The sequence below is a fragment of the Ranitomeya imitator genome, chromosome 8, assembly GCF_032444005.1.
Source record: "Ranitomeya imitator isolate aRanImi1 chromosome 8, aRanImi1.pri, whole genome shotgun sequence".
In the NCBI taxonomy this organism is placed as follows: domain Eukaryota; kingdom Metazoa; phylum Chordata; class Amphibia; order Anura; family Dendrobatidae; genus Ranitomeya; species Ranitomeya imitator.
In genome coordinates, this window is record NC_091289.1 from 175,931,756 (window position 1) to 175,951,714 (window position 19,959).

General features: G+C 41.2%; 1 protein-coding gene across 2 annotated transcripts in view; it reads left to right on the forward strand.

Annotated features, from left to right (window-relative positions):
- The window catches only part of AGBL4 (AGBL carboxypeptidase 4), a 1,562,854-nt gene that overhangs the window by 1,435,573 nt on the left and 107,322 nt on the right, over positions 1-19,959 (forward strand). For both annotated transcript variants that reach the window (XM_069737949.1, XM_069737950.1), the window contains exon 10: positions 1,944-2,096. In XM_069737949.1, the coding sequence (XP_069594050.1) occupies positions 1,944-2,096 (153 nt within the window). The remainder of the gene's footprint in view (positions 1-1,943; positions 2,097-19,959) is intronic.

Here is a 19,959-nt window from a genome sequence, read left to right on the forward strand (position 1 = left end):
GGAGATCTAAACAGCTGCTTGAAAGTCTGCAGCTGTTGTATACGCCAACACATCTTACACATATTCTTATCTATGAGCCCTTGGACAATTTACCTGGAAAAAAGCATTTGTCTATATATTTTTTTAATTGCTACTAAACGATCAAATTCAGACATTATAAGTCTCCCACAGATCACCATTTATTATTGATTTGGAGAAGACAGATTTCATTATTACCTGCAACCATTCACCCGTTCTTATACCATGTGATAAAACGCTAACCCATTTTCTTAGCGAGCGTAATGACATTTTTTTTCTTCCTAATGTGCTCGGGTCCCATTTTACTCTATTTATTAGTGAAGTCACGGAAATAAAACTGTAGGGGGCAGCAAGATTGTATTCCTCTGCTGACTTCTTATTAAATCGCTTCTATGAGCTTCCCCATTAATGTGGGAAATTGGGGCATATTCATCAACCTATTTATAAAGCAGTGAATGTCTGTTTTAGTAAAAACATATGCAGAACAAAATGAGCATTACCTAAAAAATTAAAAGAATGATTCTGGTTATGTGTAGGGGACCTCAGAGTAAGGAATTTGCATGTTTTATTTAAAGAGAAGCTCCATAATTGCAAACTATGAGGTTCAGCTAAAAGTTACAATTATTCCCCTTTACTTGCGATTCTTAAATTACCATACGCATCAAACATTTAAAGGGGTTATGCACTTTATCTTTAATAGACGTGTTGGAAACATAATCCTATTGCACTTACTAATTTGTAAGGCTACTTGTTACTCGCTGTCTGTACAGCTTTCTTCAACATGGCCGCTGATGGAGGAGCATGTGACCGGACATCCTCTAATCGTAAAGCAGCTTCCCCATATGCAGTGTTTTTCTATTGCCAGAGGCTGATGGACATGTTTCTCTAGGGGCGTTTTTTTTTTTTAATGAAGACACGAAAAAATACAAGAGAAGAACCTGTAATATACGGTATATTAGGTAAAATCATGACACCAACACATTTGCTAAAGAGGACCTCTCACCAAATGAAAAGTGTCCATTTTTTTTTCTTTTATTGTATTCCTGCTGGTCTTCTTTAGAATTTTGCTTTTTGTAGCTTTAAAATCTGCCTTATGGTTCCAGACATATAGACCTTTTTTATATTAGTGCTAATTTTAATGGTATTTCCCAGGAGGCAGTGCTCCCAGGATTATTATGCAGAAAAGTCTAAAGGCACGCCCCAGAGGATCCTGTGTGACACGCCCCAGAGGATCCTGTGTGACACACCCCTTTTTTAAATACTGTAAAAAGTAGAACTAAGTAAAAAGGGTTTTAGCTCTGGTACTATACAGTGTCATGGCGGTAACTCGCATACTTTCTCAGCGCTGTCCTCACTCTGGTTACAGCTCAGCTTCTCCTGTCGTCAGGTCGGCTGCCTGAGTTTTGCCTCTTGAAGCACTCCTCAGCACACCGCTGCGTCTGAACGTGCTTTCCATTTGGCCTTAGGAGGTCGTAGCCAGTCACTGCAGGAATTTAATCCTGCTGTGTCCTGCAAAGATTAGGATCCCTGGCCTATCCGGTGCCAGCAGGCTCTATATTAGGCAGCTCCTCCCACCATTCCTTGGCTGAACATTGGTTCCTAGCCTGCTAGCACCAGTTTATGCATTCCACCATATTCTGTTTCCCGTTAGTGACCTGGCTTGTTCATCATTTCTTTCTGACCTCTCTGCTCCTCACCCCGGTGATGTGTATTGAACCTGTGCTGCCTGCTCTGACCTCGGATTGTCTGACCACATTTTTTGCTTCGATGATAAACTAGAGGATTTCAAAAAGAGCAAATAGCAAATTATTAAGCAATGTTTTTTGCAATAATGAGGAATGTATCATATTTGCTATTGTACTTATTGAGAAATGTTGATTTGAATCTGTAGATCTGATGGAATATTTTATTTTTTGATCCAACAGAAGACCAGTTTGGAGTTTTACATAGACATTCATGCTCATTCCACCATGATGAATGGATTCATGTATGGGAATATCTTCGAGCAAGAGGAACTATTTCAGAGACAAGCTATTTTCCCTAAGATGCTCTGCCGAAATGCTGAAGATTTCTCTTTTGTAAGTATCATCAACGTTCTTATTTATATTGAGCAGTCAGAACAGGGGCTAAACATCCCCTAAAAAACAGCCACCAGGGCCATGTTGTGTACTAGATGGTGTCAGGGACTGAGCTAAGTAATTTCATACAATTACAATTACTGGATAACATTGGGAATTTGCACAGATCAACCTCCTGCCTAATATCGAGCAGGTCCCTCATGCAGCCAAAACAACTCTGACCTGTCATGGATTGGTCAGGTCATTGATGGACACCTATCATGTCATGGATTTTACAAGACTATTGATGATGTTCTGGCACCAACACAATGGCAGCAGATCCTTTAAAGAACACCTTTCGACAATCTTGGACTGCTCCTTTTATTTAATAAAAGAGTGGGCAATCTCAAACTGGTGATTTTTCAAAACATCACCTATAAGAAAAAGTGTCCAGAAGTATGCCTTAATCCATGAACTAAAGAACCCAAACGTGTAACAAAAACCGTGTCTGAACTCCCGGGTTGTGGGATCCCGGCATGTGGAGCAGAACGCAACAACCCTCCTTTGTTTATAATAAGAAGGTTTGTGCGATCCTGGTTGTAAGTAGCATTTTTGTGAGTTCTGCTCTTGGGCTCCCTCCTGTGGTTTTCAGTGGTATGGCTGCTTCTTGGATTTAGTTTCTGCAGCTGTTTTCACTGATCGTCTTTCTGGCTCGGCTATATTAGTCTGGCCTTATCCCTCATTCAATGCCAGTTGTCAATTGTTCCAGCCTGGAGTTATTGCTCTTTGGATTTTCCTGACACTCTGACCGGTTCAGCAAAGCTAAGTCCTTGCTTGTTCTTTTGCAGTTCACTTGTTGTGGACTTTGTTGTTCAGCACTTTCTATGTTTTGCTCATTTGTCCAGCTTATCAGTATGGATCTATTCAGCTAAGCTGGAAGCTCTGGGCAGCAGAGTTTGCCCTCCACACCTTTAGTCAGGTGTGGAGATTTTTGCATTTCTCTGCGGTGGACTTTTTCTAGTTTTTTTTACTGACCGCACAGCGTTCTGTCCTGTACTATTTCTATTTAGCTAGAAGTGGCCTCCTCTGCTAAATCTTGTTTCATACTACGTATGTCATTTCCTTCTCCTCTCACAGTCATTATTTGTGGGGGGCAAAACTATCCTTTGGGGATTTTCTCTGAGGCAAGATAGTTTTCCTGTTTCTGTCTTTAGGGGTAGTTAGCTCTTAGGCTGTGACGAGATGCCTAGGCAGAGTTAGGAGCATTCCACGGCTACTTCTAGTGTTGCGTTGAGCTTAGGGACTGCGGTCAGTATAGTTACCACCTGCTTAGAGCTGGTCGCATGTCCCTCCTTAATCACCAGACCATAACAGTCATGTTCCTCATTGTTGTACAGTTTTTGCAGTGTGGAACGTCCATTATCCTGTTGTAAGATGCCACTGCCATGTTGTATTCTGTTCACTGTCACCCAAATGAATGGAAGGTCCCAAGGATGTTGTCCACAGCATCCCTCTGTATCCGCCGGCTTGTCTTCTTTCCATAGTGCATCCAGCCGTTCACATGATGTAAAACGAGACTCATCAGACAGAACGTCATGTGCCATCATGGCGATCTACAAAGGATATGATATCTCAGATGCAAAGTCAATGAACCATTGTATAATGCAGCTAACCTGGGTTGAGATGTATCGAGTCAGCCATTTAATGCAATTTATTACCGTCCTATTGATCCTCCCGTAGGGTTTTTGCTCCCAGATTCTCAAGCTTCTCTCCAGACACAAGACACAAATTCCTGGTTAGATTGGGGCTCATTCAGACGTCCATTTTTCACTTACAAGTTCTATCTGTGTTTTTCATGGATAGTACCTAGCATCGTCTGTGGAATCTGTTCACATGTCCGATCCGTAGTTTTGCAGACACAGTGATGTGCCCAAAATCACCGAGACGTGTCCAATATTGGTCCAAGTGTCTATCGATGAAATAACCGCACAGCGCGTGGATTCCATCTGAGTGTGGTCCGTTTTTCACAAATCGTTAGATAACAGAATGTAGAGAAACTTTTCTTTTTCAAGAAAAACTGATGAAACTCTGTCCAAACTGTGATGAAAATCCAACCAAACTCAGATGGCACTCGGCTGAAACTCTGAACAATTTCACTGATGAAGCTACGACCGGTTTTCTCGTCCGTGAAAAAAACGGACATCTGAATGAGCCCTTATATTAGTTTTTGAGGTTGAAAACCACTTTAAGTTATTTAAAGGTTTTCTGATTTTGAAAACCCCCTGTCCCCTATTCCTTTCTCACCCTCCCTGGGTCCAGCGCTGACTCTCCAATGCTGTTCCCAGTATCCGTTATTATGTGCAGAGCTGACATCACGTAGACAACGCTGCAGCCAATAACTGAGCTCATCGGCTTTGCCTATGTTGACAGTGTGAAAAGCTGAGAGCTGCTGAGCTCACTGATTGGCTGCAGTGCTATTTAAGCGCTGCAGACAATAACAGACGCTGATAGCAGTGGCCGAGACTCAGCGTTGGACCAAGGGAGAATTAATAAAGTTCAGTTTTATAAATAAACTGCAGCCTTGGGACAGGAAATCCTTTAATCTGAACTCGTTAAAAATTCTGTGCTGATTAATATATTATTTTTATGATACAAAGCTCCAAACACCCTGAAGAGACATAGATTGAATACATAACATTCCGGCTTCCCGCAGCCACCACTAGGGGGAGCAGTCTGCGTACAGCTACATATTAAAACCCAATATGACAGTATGCTGCCTCTAGTGTTGGCCGCAGGTAGCGAGTATGATATTTTTAAATTTGTAAAATTGTGCATGAAATTTGAAGCTTTGCATCTGAAAAGAAAAGGAGCTGAAAATGCTAAAAAGATACAGTAAAAAAAATCAGCACTAAATTATTTTTCATCTTTTTAATTGGGATCAACTAATAACTATTTCGTGTTACTTTGCATGCAGCAGATTTTATTTTTCACACGGGGAAGATATGAGACGTTGCATTTAGGAATCGCTGCTGTTTTCGATTTTTTATTTATTATTGTTCATCAAAACTTCAGAGAAATAACAACGAGAAAAGGAAACGAAAAAAAAAAAAAAAAAAAACACGAAGGTCATTGCGACCTAAAATAGCAGAGTCTGCAAACTTCAGGAGACATAATAAAAAAAAGAACCATTTGCCTGATGGAAAGTAATAGAAGTGTTCTCATCAATGAGGCAGGCATACAGTAAATGGTTTTATTTCACTGTTTTCAGTATTACAAAGCCTTACTGCATTCTATATAGCGCCAGTGGAAAAGCAATAATACTGTAATTATAGGGCCTCTTTAACGCACCCATTTTGCTGATTACATTTCTTTCCTATGTACGGGAGCAATATTGGCCCGACTGCGGGACCTCGGCCAATTTCCATTTTATTTTCTCCACATTATAAACACTATTATTTTTATTGACTATCGCAGGGAAAATTCACCTGATCTTCACTCCAAGAAAAAGTAATATCCTCACCGATTTCTTAAAGAAAAATACTCCCAGGCGTTGTGTGAGCGCTAACGGCTAATTGTCTTTAGACCTGGTGCACCCAAAGGGTGAGGCCGGCACAAAATGTAACATCATGAGGTTTTGTCGTAAATCGGCACACCTTTGCTCTTCATGCCTTTCGATACTCGGTGCATACATTTACCCTCTAATCACCACTTTGTTTTGGGCTTTAATGACCAGATATACATTTTTAGTTGTTGCCTCTTTGTAATTCAGCAGCCAAGATGATCTATTTCCTTCGCTGTCATGGTTCTACGAGGCCTTGTTTTTTTGCAGACGAAATTAGGGTGCAGTCAGGGATTGAGCACGGTTGGGAGGCAAAATATATTTAAGTGGGCCCTCGAACCAGCTAATTAGAGATGGGCAAACAAATGTTCAGGACACTATGACCAGCTGTCAAGTCAGTAGTCAATGGCCACCGGACAGGAGCTATTGGGAACCACCTCATACCTGACGACATCCTTGGATCATCTTTTGATTAGCCGGCTTGGTTTGACTTCATCTGTGCATTACGCCAGCTCATCAAGAAAGGAACCGGAGGTGCACGATGCTCCCGTCTAGCGGCCATAAAATACTGACCTGTCCACTGGACCAGGGTCTCGCAGATCGATTCTCTCATCTCTACAGCTAGCTTACATCAATTACCGCGGGAAGCTCAGCCGACGACAGTATCATTGTTGATGTAAAAACCTTATACAAAGATCAAAACCAATATTTCCACAATACAGTGACCATATAGCGGTACATACCAGTTCAGAAGATCATATGAGAGATTACTGTAAGAGTTGGTGCAAAATAATTCAAAGGACCCAATCTATGGCCATTGAACAAGATTCCTGAGAACCTGACTACATCCTGGACTTTTTCTTTTGATTTTCAGCCTGGCACTATGTCACATGTGGGTCACGCAGCAACAATGTCATCGCAGCATGCCAGAAAGAAAATTAAGAGCAGCAGAACCTGAGAGGTAGTAGGTGGTCATCCAACTGCCACGGATTTCTGACGTGGCCACTGGCCAGGGTCCTGTGAATCGATTTGCAGCAACCCTGATTACAGTACAGTTATGTATAATGACTCACAAATGCTCCTGTTTCTGATTGGAGTTGCTCACTTTTCTGTCTTTTCTATCTGATCCAGACCATCATGAAGACAGCGTCTTCCAGCCATGATTGGTCTTCAGAGTTTACGACACGGAAACAAGTTTAAACTCATCCCTGACACTTGGAAAAGTTCTTTAGAAGTTGGACAACTTCTTTAGATTTCAAAGACATGCAGTAAATTTTCACCAATAATTTTGGCTAATATTTTCTGGAATAAAGTTTCTTTATAAATAATCCAACCAAAGTGGTGAAGAGACGGCACACTGTTATCCGGTAAAAAAAAAAAAAATCTTATTGATTTAACTCATTGAGATTAAAAGCGTGGATGCGGGGGAGTCAGTTCAGTGGTGAACGATGGCCGTTTCGTGTACACCTTACACTTCAACGGGTCCAAGTTACCTGGACCCATTGAAGCGTAAGGTGTACGTGAAACGGCCATCGTTCACCACTGAACCGGCTCCCCCGCATCCATGCTTTTAATCTTAATGAATTAAATAAATTAATGTTACCGAATAACACTGTGCCATCACTTCATTGAGACTCTTCATGACACTGCATGTCTAAGCTATTGCACCTCCTTCCGTGAAGCAACATGCTGCCAACCTCCTGTGGACTCACTAATGTACAGTTGTGGCCAAAAGTATTGACACCCCTGCAATTCTGTCAGATAATACTCAGTTTCTTCCTGAAAATGATTGCAATCATAAATTCTTTGGTATTATTATCTTCATTTAATTTGTCTTAAATGAAAAAAACACAAAAAAGAATGAAGCAAAAAGCAAAACATTGATCATTTCACACAAAACCCCAAAAATGGGCCAGACAAAAGTATTGGCACGCTAAGCCTAATACTTGGTTGCACAACCTTTAGCCAAAATAACTGCGACCAACCGCTTCCGGTAACCATCAATGAGTTTCTTACAATGCTCTGCTGGAATTTTAGACCATTCTTCTTTGGCAAACTGCTCCAGGTCCCTGATATTTGAAGGGTGCCTTCTCCAAACTGCCATTTTTAGATCTCTCCACAGGTGGTCTATGGGATTCAGGTCTGGACTCATTGCTGGCCACCTTAGAAGTCTCCAGTGCTTTCTCTCAAACCATTTTCTAGTGCTTTTTGAAGTGTGTTTTGGGTCATTGTCCTGCTGGAAGACCCATGACCTCTGAGGGAGACCCAGCTTTCTCACACTGGGCCCTACATTATGCTGCAAAATTTGTTGGTAGTCTTCAGACTTCATAATGCCATGCACACGGTCAAGCAGTCCAGTGCCAGAGGCAGCAAAGCAACCCAAAAACATCTGGGAACCTCCGCCATGTTTGACTGTAGGGACCGTGTTCTTTTCTTTGAATGCCTCTTTTTTTCTCTTTTTTGATGCCTTTGCCCAAAAAGCTCTACTTTTGTCTCATCTGACCAGAGAACATTCTTCCAAAACGTTTTAGGCTTTTTCAGGTAAGTTTTGGCAAACTCCAACCTGGGTTTTTTTATGCCTCGGGGTAAGAAGTGGGGTCTTTCTGGGTCTCCTACCATAGAGTCCCTTTTCATTCAGACGCCGACGGATAGTACGGGTTGACACTGTTGTACCCTCGGACTGCAGGGCAGCTTGAACTTGTTTGGATGTTAGTTGAGGTTCTTTATCCAACATCCACACAATCTTGCGTTGAAATCTCTTGTCAATTTTTGTTTTCCGTCCACATCTAGGGAGGTTAGCCACAGTGCCATGGGCTTTAAACTTCTTGATGGCACTGCGCACGGTAGACACAGGAACATTCAGGTCTTTGGAGATGGACTTGTAGCCTTGAGACTGCTCATGCTTCCTCACAATTTGGTTTCTCAAGTCCTCAGACAGTTCTTTGGTCTTCTTTCTTTTCTCCATGCTCAATGTGGTACACACAAGGACACAGGACAGAGGTTGAGTCAACTTTAATCCATGTCAACTGGCTGCAAGTGTGATTTAGTTATTGCCAACACCTGTTAGGTGCCACAGGTAAGTTACAGGTGCTGTTAATTACACAAATTAGAGAAGCATCACATGATTTTTTTCGAACAGTGCCAATACTTTTGTCCACCCCCTTTTTTATGTTTGGTGTGGAATTATATCCAATTTGGCTTTAGGACAATTATTTTTGTGTTTTTTTCATTTAAGGCAAATTAAATGAAGATAATAATACCAAATAATTTGTGATTGCAATCATTTTCAGGAAGAAACTGAGTATTATCTGACAGAATTGCAGGGGTGTCAATACTTTTGGCCACAACTGTATGTGTGCCGGGTTTAACACCGGTGTCTCCGCTTTTGCATTAAAAGTTTCTTTATAATCCAATGATGAACCACCTGGATACATTTGTCACATATTCCGACCGAAGTTTGCCCCATTTAACTATTGCATAGAATTAGTAAATGTAACCCCAATGTTTTATATTCGTAAGTGAGATCTTTGCAAAATTTGATAATGATTAGTGATGAGCGAATATTCTCGTTACTCGAGATTTCCCGAGCATGCTCGGGTGACCTCCGAGTATTTTTTAGTGCTCGGAGATTTCGTTTTGATCGCCGCAGCTGGATGATTTACATCTCTGCCAGCATAAGTACATGTGGGGGTTGCCTGGTTGCTAGGGAATCCCCACATGTAATCAAGCTGGCTAAGAGATGTAAATCATTCAGCTGAGGTGAGGAAAACTAAATCTCCGAGCACTAAAAAATACTCGAAGGTCACCCGGGAAATCTCGAGCAATGAGTATATTCGCTCATCACTAATAATGATGAAATCCTTCAAAGGATGACTATTTCGAAGGGAAAAAATAAATGCCTGAAATCTGCAAACTGTGTGCACACATTTCTACATCAAGCCTTAATCATGCACTATACAGAAATAAAAAAGATTATGAAGCTAAGCAATTTCCATTAGTGAGTGCAGGTTGCTCCTGGGCCTGCCAGGCATCCTCTGCGTTGGCCATAATTGACTGTCTCCCAGCCTTAGCCAAGCTGAGAAACAATGTTCTATTAACCACTGACAGACACATTGAAAAGATTACTCTCCTTAAAGCATCTGTCAGCACTGATTGATTTACCAAGCACTGTGGACTGAAAAGGTTTCAAGTGCAGATACAATTTTGTAGGCATTTATCACACCAAACTAAAAAGAAATCCAGATTATATTAATAATGCACAGGGCTTTCGCATGCAAACCGGGCAGATCGAGTTAATAACTTGTTTGCTGTGAAATGGGATTCACTTTGGAGATGGTTTCATTTATCTGAATCTCCCCTAAATGAGTCACAGCTCAAAGGGATTTAGTTCTGCGGCTCAAGAATTGAATCTGGGCTAAGCAACAGGTTCAGGAAATCAGGTTCTGCCTTACATAAACACAACCGGCGCCCGGAGGGTTCAACTGGTCTTAGAATTTTTGCAACTAAATTGATATAAAAGCAAAATATAGTTAGTAGACTACCAGACACACAGACATTCATGTCATGTAACATTTCATTGTTGAAAAATTCTTAACCCACTTTGGGACTCCGTTCCTACATTTGGGACACACGCTGCCTTAATATAGTGATATTTTGTATTGAGTTGTAAAAGTGCTGCCATGGGGGCGCACGAGACCCCTACTGTAGATCCCTACGACTGCAACATCTTAGGATTCATTCAGAAGTAATATTTTCTAACGTACGAAAAAAAAATAAAAAAACGGACCAATCATTTTGAACAGACTCTTATCTGAATGTGGTCCACCTGTCATCAGTTTTTCTTGTACGTAGAGAAATAAGAAAAAATTTTAAAAAAAAGTTCTTTACCCTTTACCATATTTATTGAATAACACTTTATTTAACTTTTGACCATCTTCCCAATCCCAATTATTCAGCGCTTGCCAACAAGGATGTAACTAGAAGTTTCAGGTATAGTTGGAAGGTACGCTCAATGGAGGACACAGACAGAAGAGGGCCCCTGTGCAAGAACAGTATTTGGGCCCTTTGCAGTGCAATAACTCATCATCATGCACAATTTCAGCTGCTCTGGAGGTGGATGTAGCACCCTTTCTTGTTGAGCCTCTGTGCGGTTGCACTGGTTGCACCAAATGGAATATCCACCCCTTGGTATACGTGTCAAAAGCAAAATGGGGCAGTGGGCCATAGTACAGATGTGACATGAACAGATGTCAATTTGGACTAGTAAAACAGATGTGCAAAAACAGACATGCACAGTTAAATGTCTACATTCTTTTAAACATTTTTATTCTATTTTTTTTAACAAAATTCAGTCCCCTTCCCAAAAATTACATTATAAGAAATGCTAGATAGGTACATAACCAAAAAGTCAGCACCTGCAATAGGGCACTATTTTGGTATTATCCCTATCGCTGAACTGTGAGCTCGGACTTCCTCTCACTATCAGTAAATCACAATAATGTATCTGCTGCATTCTCTGCCTCAGCTTCTATACAGGCTACAATAGTCTCTCCTCATTGGCTATGCTATAGCATGTGATGTGATAGCTGCAAGGTATTATGGGAAAGGCCGTGTGGTCATGCCCAGTGTCATGTAACCTTTCTTTTACTAATGTGATCTTTGTCAATGTGCAAAAAAGTCAGCAGGTATTTTTGGCGAGATTGAGGCAAATCGAATAGCAAATGTCACGGGGCTACCGCGACAGAGAGGTTCCAGGGAACCGCAGCGCTCTGGGCCTCATTCCCACACGATGAACAGAAGCTTTTCTCCTGAATTCTGACCTGGCTGTCTTGTGCCAGCAGGGCAGGAGTTAAAACCTTGCTACTGAAGTTACTGAGAGCTATGTATCTCAGCTGATTTGGTTTTGGTAATCTCCGCTCCTATATAGACTCAGCTTTGTCTACAACTGTTGTCAGTGATCAGTTCTGCTGCCTGGCTTGGAGTGAGAAGGAGCTTGGTATTAGGAGCTTGGAGGTTTATTTACAGAGATTGGTGTCTGCTGTTTTGGTTGCATGTTATACCAGTTTTCCTTCCTAGTTTTTTCCTTCTCTTCCCTTCTCTGTGTTTCCTCTGTGGTTGTGTGAGCATTTGGTGAGTTTGAGACTTTCAGTTACCTTGTCTGTATACCCTGTTTAATTGCCGTATTTATACACTGTTCAGTCCACCTCCCTTAGGGGGAGAGGGGGCCACTGATAGGGTCTGAACAGGAGACAGGGATACGCTGGCGGCTCAGGCCTCCTAACCATTATATGTACCCCTGAGATAAGGGAAAGCCAGGGCCCCTTTATAGTGGCAAGGACAGGTGCGGGTACCAGTACGCCGTCCTGCCCCTTTATCGCCGTTAACGGCGTGACAGCAAATTCTTCAATTCAGCTGGGACCTGTGAAATTCATAAAATGCGTTTCAATTGTGATTTGCATTGAATTGATTTGAGGGTGTCTGAGAGCTCAATGTAACCAATAGAGGAATAGCAATATGGGAACAAGGTTGGACTATTTCACCAGAATTCTAGAAGATACTGTAAGCTCAGCCTCTGACATAATCAAAGGTCTAGCTGAAGACCACCCCATTTGGAGGTGACTTTGGAGTTAATCATGTGCCACTAGGGTCTATTACGTATAAAATGATTCACTAATAACCTACTTGATCCTTTAAATGATATGTCCTATGTTTATAATGATTGACACTAATGTTACAATGCAATCCTAAGCTGATTTTGTTATATTTTGTATGGATGGCGGGTGGACCTTGAGACTTTTGGAATCGGATCATGATTATCTCCTGTGGGCTGAAGGAATCCGAGTCCAACCCTCCTGACACAAGACTAATTTCCATAGTTTTGGGACTGGTTCTTGCCACCGTACAAACCATACACTTAGCAATCCTCCAGGAGCATCCGGAACAAGAGATACCTACTTGGCTTCTAGTAGAGTCAAGTGGTTGAGGAAAATATGGAATGTCCCAGAGATCAAAAGAATCACATATTCAGGGTGGCAAGAACCGAATAGGTGGGGAAGAGGTGTGGAAGTGTCTTGGTCTCCATATGGTCAAAAATGACTGTCTCGGGGATTAGTCGGCAACAGGTACGGACTGGGGCTGAAATTCAGCCCTGGCATTTGCCATCACAAAAGCCTAGGGTGTCCCCGTCCCCAAGCACCAGATGGAATATATAACCAATATTACCCTGGATGGAGGCAAGCAAGACTTACTACAAGACCAATATTTCTAATGATGCCCGTGGCTGCTGGGGTAAGTGACGGAGTCAGCGACTTTGTGCTCCTTCACAACTCTTAACAGTATGGATGTCTTGAGATCACCAATTCTGCTAACAACATCGCAGTCAAGGCGGCCCATGACCAGACAGGCCCTTCTGGCGTTTGACAGAATTGCCAGATGGCCAGTCCGGCCCTGGTTGGCAAATATGGTATTACGTCGGGCACTTCATGATGTAATATGCGGGAACTCTAGGCGGGAAAATATAAGGATCACTTTGAAGGGCGCTGTTTGGGTGCACTGACTGATACGGATTAAATACACTAGCCACAATCTTTATACATTGTACAGACCTTAGCTGCTGTAATTTCCTGTTTCCGAGATATGATTTACTGTTTCCTTACACCTTTAAAAGAGGTTCTGCAGCAGCTGTGGTTTATATTTAAAAAAATCTTATACCCTGCTATATATTTATAATGCATATATATGCTTCCATATATGTATGTATATATGCTTCCTGTGCCCTTCAGCAGAAGGTTTCGTTTCTCGGTGTATTAGATCATTCCGTGAACGTCTTCATATATTGAAAGGTCAGTTTATTGGGAGTCTCAGTGCAGTTCATCATCTACATTTATTCCTGCTGTAGGCGGTAAATGTAATGTGATATTATGCTACTTTATAATATGATCTGCGCAGGATGTGTTACCATGAAGACAAGGCCACTGTTCACATGATGACTTCCCTTCTGTTTGTATTCTATGGGCCCAGATTGGAATTGTATGAGGTCTCATCATGCATGACGTTCGTATGTGGCATTTGTGCTGTACTTTCACCACTCATTTTTATGGAATTGTTTCAACAATTTTTTTTTTTTAAAGTGTCAGCAGAATCGCCGCAAGTGATCATTGAGATTATCGTATTTCCAATCCATGTACGTAACAGACTGCACACAGACAGCAACCGAACCAATGAAAGTCAAAGAGTTGGCACATACTGTACCGCATGCTCCCATCCTCCATGTGGTAGGGGCACAGAACGGAACACAAAATTCCACTATGTCTGCAATTTACAGACAAGAATTCACATACTCCTGTGAATTAAGCTTTTTACTGTGTTTTTTGGTGCTTTTTTGACTGACAATATTGTTTATTTAAAGCCTATCTTTGATATAAACTTGCACTTTTTAAGTTTGCAATCCTGATTTCTCCATTCATTTCCAGACTTTCTGGTATGCAGTTTGCAGCTTGATCTGAGTTTCAGATTTTTCTCTTGCGGGAGTGTCCCTTCCAGTAATGTAGGCTGGGTGTGAGTTCTGTGTGAGTTTAGGGTGATGCTGTCTTAGGCTACTTTCACACTGGCATTGTTTTGAATACATCGCAATGCGTCGTTTAGGGGAAAAAACGCATCCTGCAAAGTTGTTTGCAGAATGCGTTTTTGCCCCATAGAGTAACATTACCAACGCATTGCGACGTATTGACACACGTCGCAACTGTCGTGCGACGGTTGTGCCGTGTTGTGGCGGACCGCTGGGAGCAAAAAACGTTAAATGTAACGTTTTTTGCTGCCGACGGACCGCTTTTTCCGACCGCGCATGCGCGGCCGGAACTCCGCCCCCACCTCCCCGCACCTCACAATGGGGCAGCGGATGCGCTGGAGAAATGCATCCGCTGCACCCGTTGTGCGGCACATCAAACGCTAGCGTCAGAATCTCGGTCCGACGCAATGCGACGGGCTGAATCCGACGCTAGTGTGAAAGTAGCCTTACTTAGCTTGTATATCAGCACAGCTTCTATCATGCACTTGTTTCCTCTTCATGTGCTTGCCTCTATATCTGCAGCCTGTTTTCTTTGCCCTCCCTGAATCTTTCATTTTTAATATGTTGAGATCTGTGTACAACTCCATCCCTACCGCTATCTTTAAGAATGACCGGGGGGAGAGCAGAGAGACCTGTCAGAAGAAGGAGCATGACTTCTAATGGGTTTGTAACTTTTGCAGCAGGAAATATATATATCTTGGTACCGTGTTAGCCAGTAGATAGAAAAATATTTAGAATTGAGAGTCCTCAGTGGTTGATACCTTTTAATGGTCTGTCTTTTCGGCCGGTCTATAATGGACAGTCTTAGCGCAGGAATGAATGTGTCACATGGATTGATGTCTTTTTACATCAACTAAGGAACTAAGGAATTTGCCCCTTAGACCATGTGAGGTCATCACAACAGAACCAGACCCCAATCAGAGGACAATAAAACATTCCTTATCTAAAAACTGGTCCAATATTTATGGACGTAACTGTTTATTACTCATGGTAATTCTTCTTCATGTCACCTGTCTTATCCATGGTTTTTTTCTCTCTCTGATGTGTTGTGCATAAATATGTGATTCTCTGGAATTTCTTTTAGTCTTTCCCTGATGAAGAGACCTGTGTAGTCTCGAAAGCTTGCAATTTGTTACCATCTTTTCAGTTAGCTATTAAAAGGTATCAACCACTGAGGACTCTCAATTCTACATATTTTTCTCACTTTTGCAGAACATTTAGCTAGGTAAAGGAAGACAATCTGCAAGAGCAAAATGCCAGAATTTTTTCTTTAATGAAGACTATTTAGAACTTTTGATTTGATGATTGTATGATTCTTCAAAATGGCGTACGCAGCTCATGAATGTTTTGCAAAATTTAAAATTCTCTTTAAAGGAATTTTCCACTTTCAGAAAAGTGGACACCAAACACTGTAAAATACCCAAATTAACAAACCGAGCAGACACTCACCCTCGCCGAGTGCAGCGCCAGCTTCCTACCACTGCTCGGATCTTTGTGTTTTATCTGAAGCAATGACATCACCCCAACAGCATGCATCACTGCTGCAGCCAATCACTTGAGTTCGATGGGTGGTGCGTCTACCTTGGCTAGCTACTAATGATTAGCCACCTGTCAAAGTGACATCTGGTGCTGGACCAACTATATTTGTTATTTTAGATATCTGTTTGGAGTCAACTTTCTTGAAAGTGAAAATCTCATTAAACTCAGATGTGAAAGGCATGAAAAAAAATCTCAAAAATGTAATTTTTCCTGTGAAATTTGTGAATCTATTTGAGCCACATAGTGCACTTTAATTATTATTTTATGCGCTTTTTTTTACGTTTTGTGCATTTTTTAGTATGGCATTTATTTAGTATTTTCAACTATAGACCTCAATAACCAAAATAAAAACACACGAAAACGCCTGTGTGAATGAGTCCCAGCAGGGAACAAGCTCCTCTGCCCCAGACTCCGCGTAGAGCGCGCTGATCTGTATTCTAATCACAGGACGGTGTCACAATATACTAAGCACGGAATGAATGATTTTCACTTCGGCTTCAATCTCGTCTACTTCAAAGATGCTCCAGAGCCTGTGCCTCTTTAAAAGGATGAATTGTCAGCTGCTGACAGAAAAACTGAGCGCATTATATTACCCATTCTGCGCTGCACTTAACAAAGTTGTAGCGGTTTGTTAACTTTGACATTTTCTCCCTCCAGTGAGTGGATAAGTGAATGGCACACTGCTGGACATAACCCGGTTAGAGATGCTTGATTTACCCTATAAACAGCTCTGTAACCTGGACGTCAGTGGCCGTGTATCTCCTTGATTGGCTCAACATCCAATTCACGTAGGAATGATGGGGGAGAATTATCCGGTGTGTTGTAGGATGCCTTTATTCAGGTGTAGACAAATATGGTACGAAACACAGTAAATTGATCAATCACATGATAATATGGTGCTAATAACTCAGCATGTTAGACGTTCTCTTATTTAAGCCATAGCATATCACCCTCAACATTGTTTCCTCCAGCTTAATCATGTCTTTACCTGGAACTGCTTCCAATGAACGTTCATTTGTGGAATCACCGGCCTTCAGAAAATGTTTGCGACCAACAGAGATTTTTTGCACAGACAGTGTTGGAACGCATCTCCATATATTGCTGAGCCCTATTCCACAACTATCCAAAGCCAGAATGTCACAAGATCCCCTCAATTAAACCAAGAGAAACAGCAGACCATCAGTTCTTTAACACATGAAGGTCAATGAATCCATAAAGTTTCTATAACCTTGAAGGTTTCATTTGAGGAAGCACCATCATTCAGAAAGTGTTTGTGACCATAAGATGAGCTTCGCATGGTCAGTATTGGTGCTCAGCTCCATATAGTGTTCAACCCTATTCCACAACTATCCAAAGCCAGAATGTGTCAAGAACCACTCAACTAAGCCAACAGGAAGAACAGTCCATCAATTCTTAAGATACGAAGGTTAGTCAATCCGGAAAGTTTCTAGAACCTTGAAGGTTTCATTTGTGGAAGCACCATCATTCAAAAAGTGTTTGTGACCATAAGGTGTGCTTTGCAGGGTCAGTATTCATGCTCAGCTTCATATAGTGCTGAGCCCTATTCCACAACTGTCCAAAGCCAGAATGTGTCAAGAAACACTGACCTAAGTCAAGAGGAACAACAGTCCATCATTAATTAAGATATGAAGGTTAGTCGATCCGGAAAGTTGCTAGAACATTGAACGTTTCATTTTATTGAATAACCGGCCTTCAGAAAGTTTTGCGACCACCAGGGGAGTTTTGCAAAGACAGTGTTGGTGCACAGATCCATACAGTGCTGAGCTCTATTTTGAAACTGTTCTAAGCCAGAATGTGGCAAGAATCACTTAACTAAAAGAAATGAAAATCTCTCATTTCTTTAAGACATGAAGGTTAGTCATTCCAGAAAGTTGCTAGAACCTTGAAGGTATCCTCAAGTGCCGTCAAGAAAAGCATAAATTGCTACGATGAAGGTGGCTTTAATGAGGACCTCCCTATGAAAAGAAGACTAAGAATCATATTTGCTGCAGAGGATAAGTTCATGAAAGTTATTGTACTGTAATCAATTCACCGCCCACTGCCCCATGCTTAACCCTAGACCACAATTGTTGTAAGCCAGAATGTGTCAAGAACCACAAACAAAAGTTAAGAGAAACACCAATCCATCATTTCTACAAGAGATGATGGTCAGTCAATCCAGAAACTTGCTAGAATCATGAAGGTTTCATTTGTGGAATCAGTGGCCTGTAGAAAGTGAGTGCATTCATCAGGTGCATTTTGCAGAGACAGTACTGGTACACAGCTTCATATAGTACTGACCCATATTCCTCATCTGTTCTAAGCCAGAATGTGGCGAGAATCACTAAACTAGTCTAGAGAAATGAAACTCCATCATTTCTTTAAGACATCAAGGTTCTAGCATTTTTCCAGATTGACTGACCTTCAAGGTTTCATTTGTGGCATCACCGGTCTTCAGAATGTGTTTGCGACCATCAAGGGTATTTTTCAGAGACAGTGTTGGTACACAGCTCCATACAGTGCTGAGCCCTACTCCACAACTGTTCTAAGCCAGAATATGGCAAGAACCACTCATCTAAGACAAAAGAAACAACAATCCATAATTTCTTTAAAGCGACCCTGTCATCAGGATTTTGCTAAGTAAACTGCAGGCATTGTCAGGTTGGTGCCATTACACTGATTAAAATGATGCCTGGGTCGATGCTACTGCGCAAGCTCCACCACTGGTGCCATTTTGCTGCAGCCAAATTTTTTTTCTATCTAACAAAATGGTGCCACCGGCAGTGCATGTGCAGTAGCAATAGATGCTACTGCGCATGCACTACCAACGCCATTTTGCTATTGTTTTGCCGGACTTAAAATAAGAGGCAGGTCACGGATAAATATGAGAACAGAGCCTCAAATATAGACCCACTCACAGCCCCGTCCACAGGCCACCCCAAAGCACAAGAATCTCATTAACTAAAAACTGCACATACAGATTAAACAACAACCACAAGACAGATTTCATCATCCCAGGTATTATTTTAATCAGTGTAATGGCGCCAACCTGACACTCTCTGTCGTTTAATTAGCAAAATACTGATGACAGGTTCAATTTAAGGCATGAAGGCCTAGAATCTGGAAGGTATCCTTAATTTAATTCAAGAAAACTATTAATAGCTTTGATGGCACTGAGGACCACCCCAGGAAAGGATGGCAAAGAATCGCCTCTGCTGCAGAGGATAAGTTCATGACAGTTATTGTTCTGTAACCAATTTTCCACCCACTTCCACATGCAATGTGGAATGTCTAGTCCGGAACTCTTTTTTTTTTTCTTTACTATAAACTGCAATCATGATGTATCACAATTATATCAAACAATTGCAGCATCTAGTTGCTTAGGGTAACTAAAATTTATTTTTTAAAATGTTATTATAAAAAAACAAATAAAATAATAAAGTAAATGTTTTATATTGCCAAGTCGATAAAAGTTTGATCTATAAAAAATATAAAATTAATTAAAGCCAAAAATAAAAATGACAGAATTTTAAATTTTTTGGGCGCTCCTTCAAAAAAATGCAATAAAAAGCATTAAAAAAAAATCGAATGTACCCCAAAAAGGTTTTAAAAAAAAACCCAACAGCTCGGCATGCAAAACAATAAAAAATAAGACTTCACACAGTCCCATAGACGGAAACAGAATAAAGTTTCAGATCTCAGGAAATAGTGACACAAAACAAATTTGTTTGTTTGCAAAGTTCCGAATTTAAAAAAAAACAATAATGAAAACCATCTCTACAAGTTTGGTATCGCTGTAACCGTACTGACCAGAGGAGTCATGATTCCAGGTCCTTTTCCCGATCAATAAATTATTTTTATAACAAAACCCAGATAAGAGTAACAGAATTTTTCACAGTCTTACCCAATTCGGAATTCTTTTATTTCCTATTTATTATATACGGTAAAGCAAATGGCGTCATTCCAAACTGCGACGATTCGTCCTGCATTAAATAATCCTACGTTGATGGAAAATGTAAAAAGTTATGGGTCTTGCAGGGAAGGAAAAAATGAAAGCAGAAAAAAATTAATTCTAAACCCCCCCTCCCCGAAAAATGGCCTTGTCATAAAGGGGTTAATTATCTTGTCTGCGCAGTAGAACCGTGACATTCTGCACATGCTACATTTTGCTCCGCTGACTAGCAGGTCCGTCGCTGGACAAGCGAAGCGTGTAGACCACT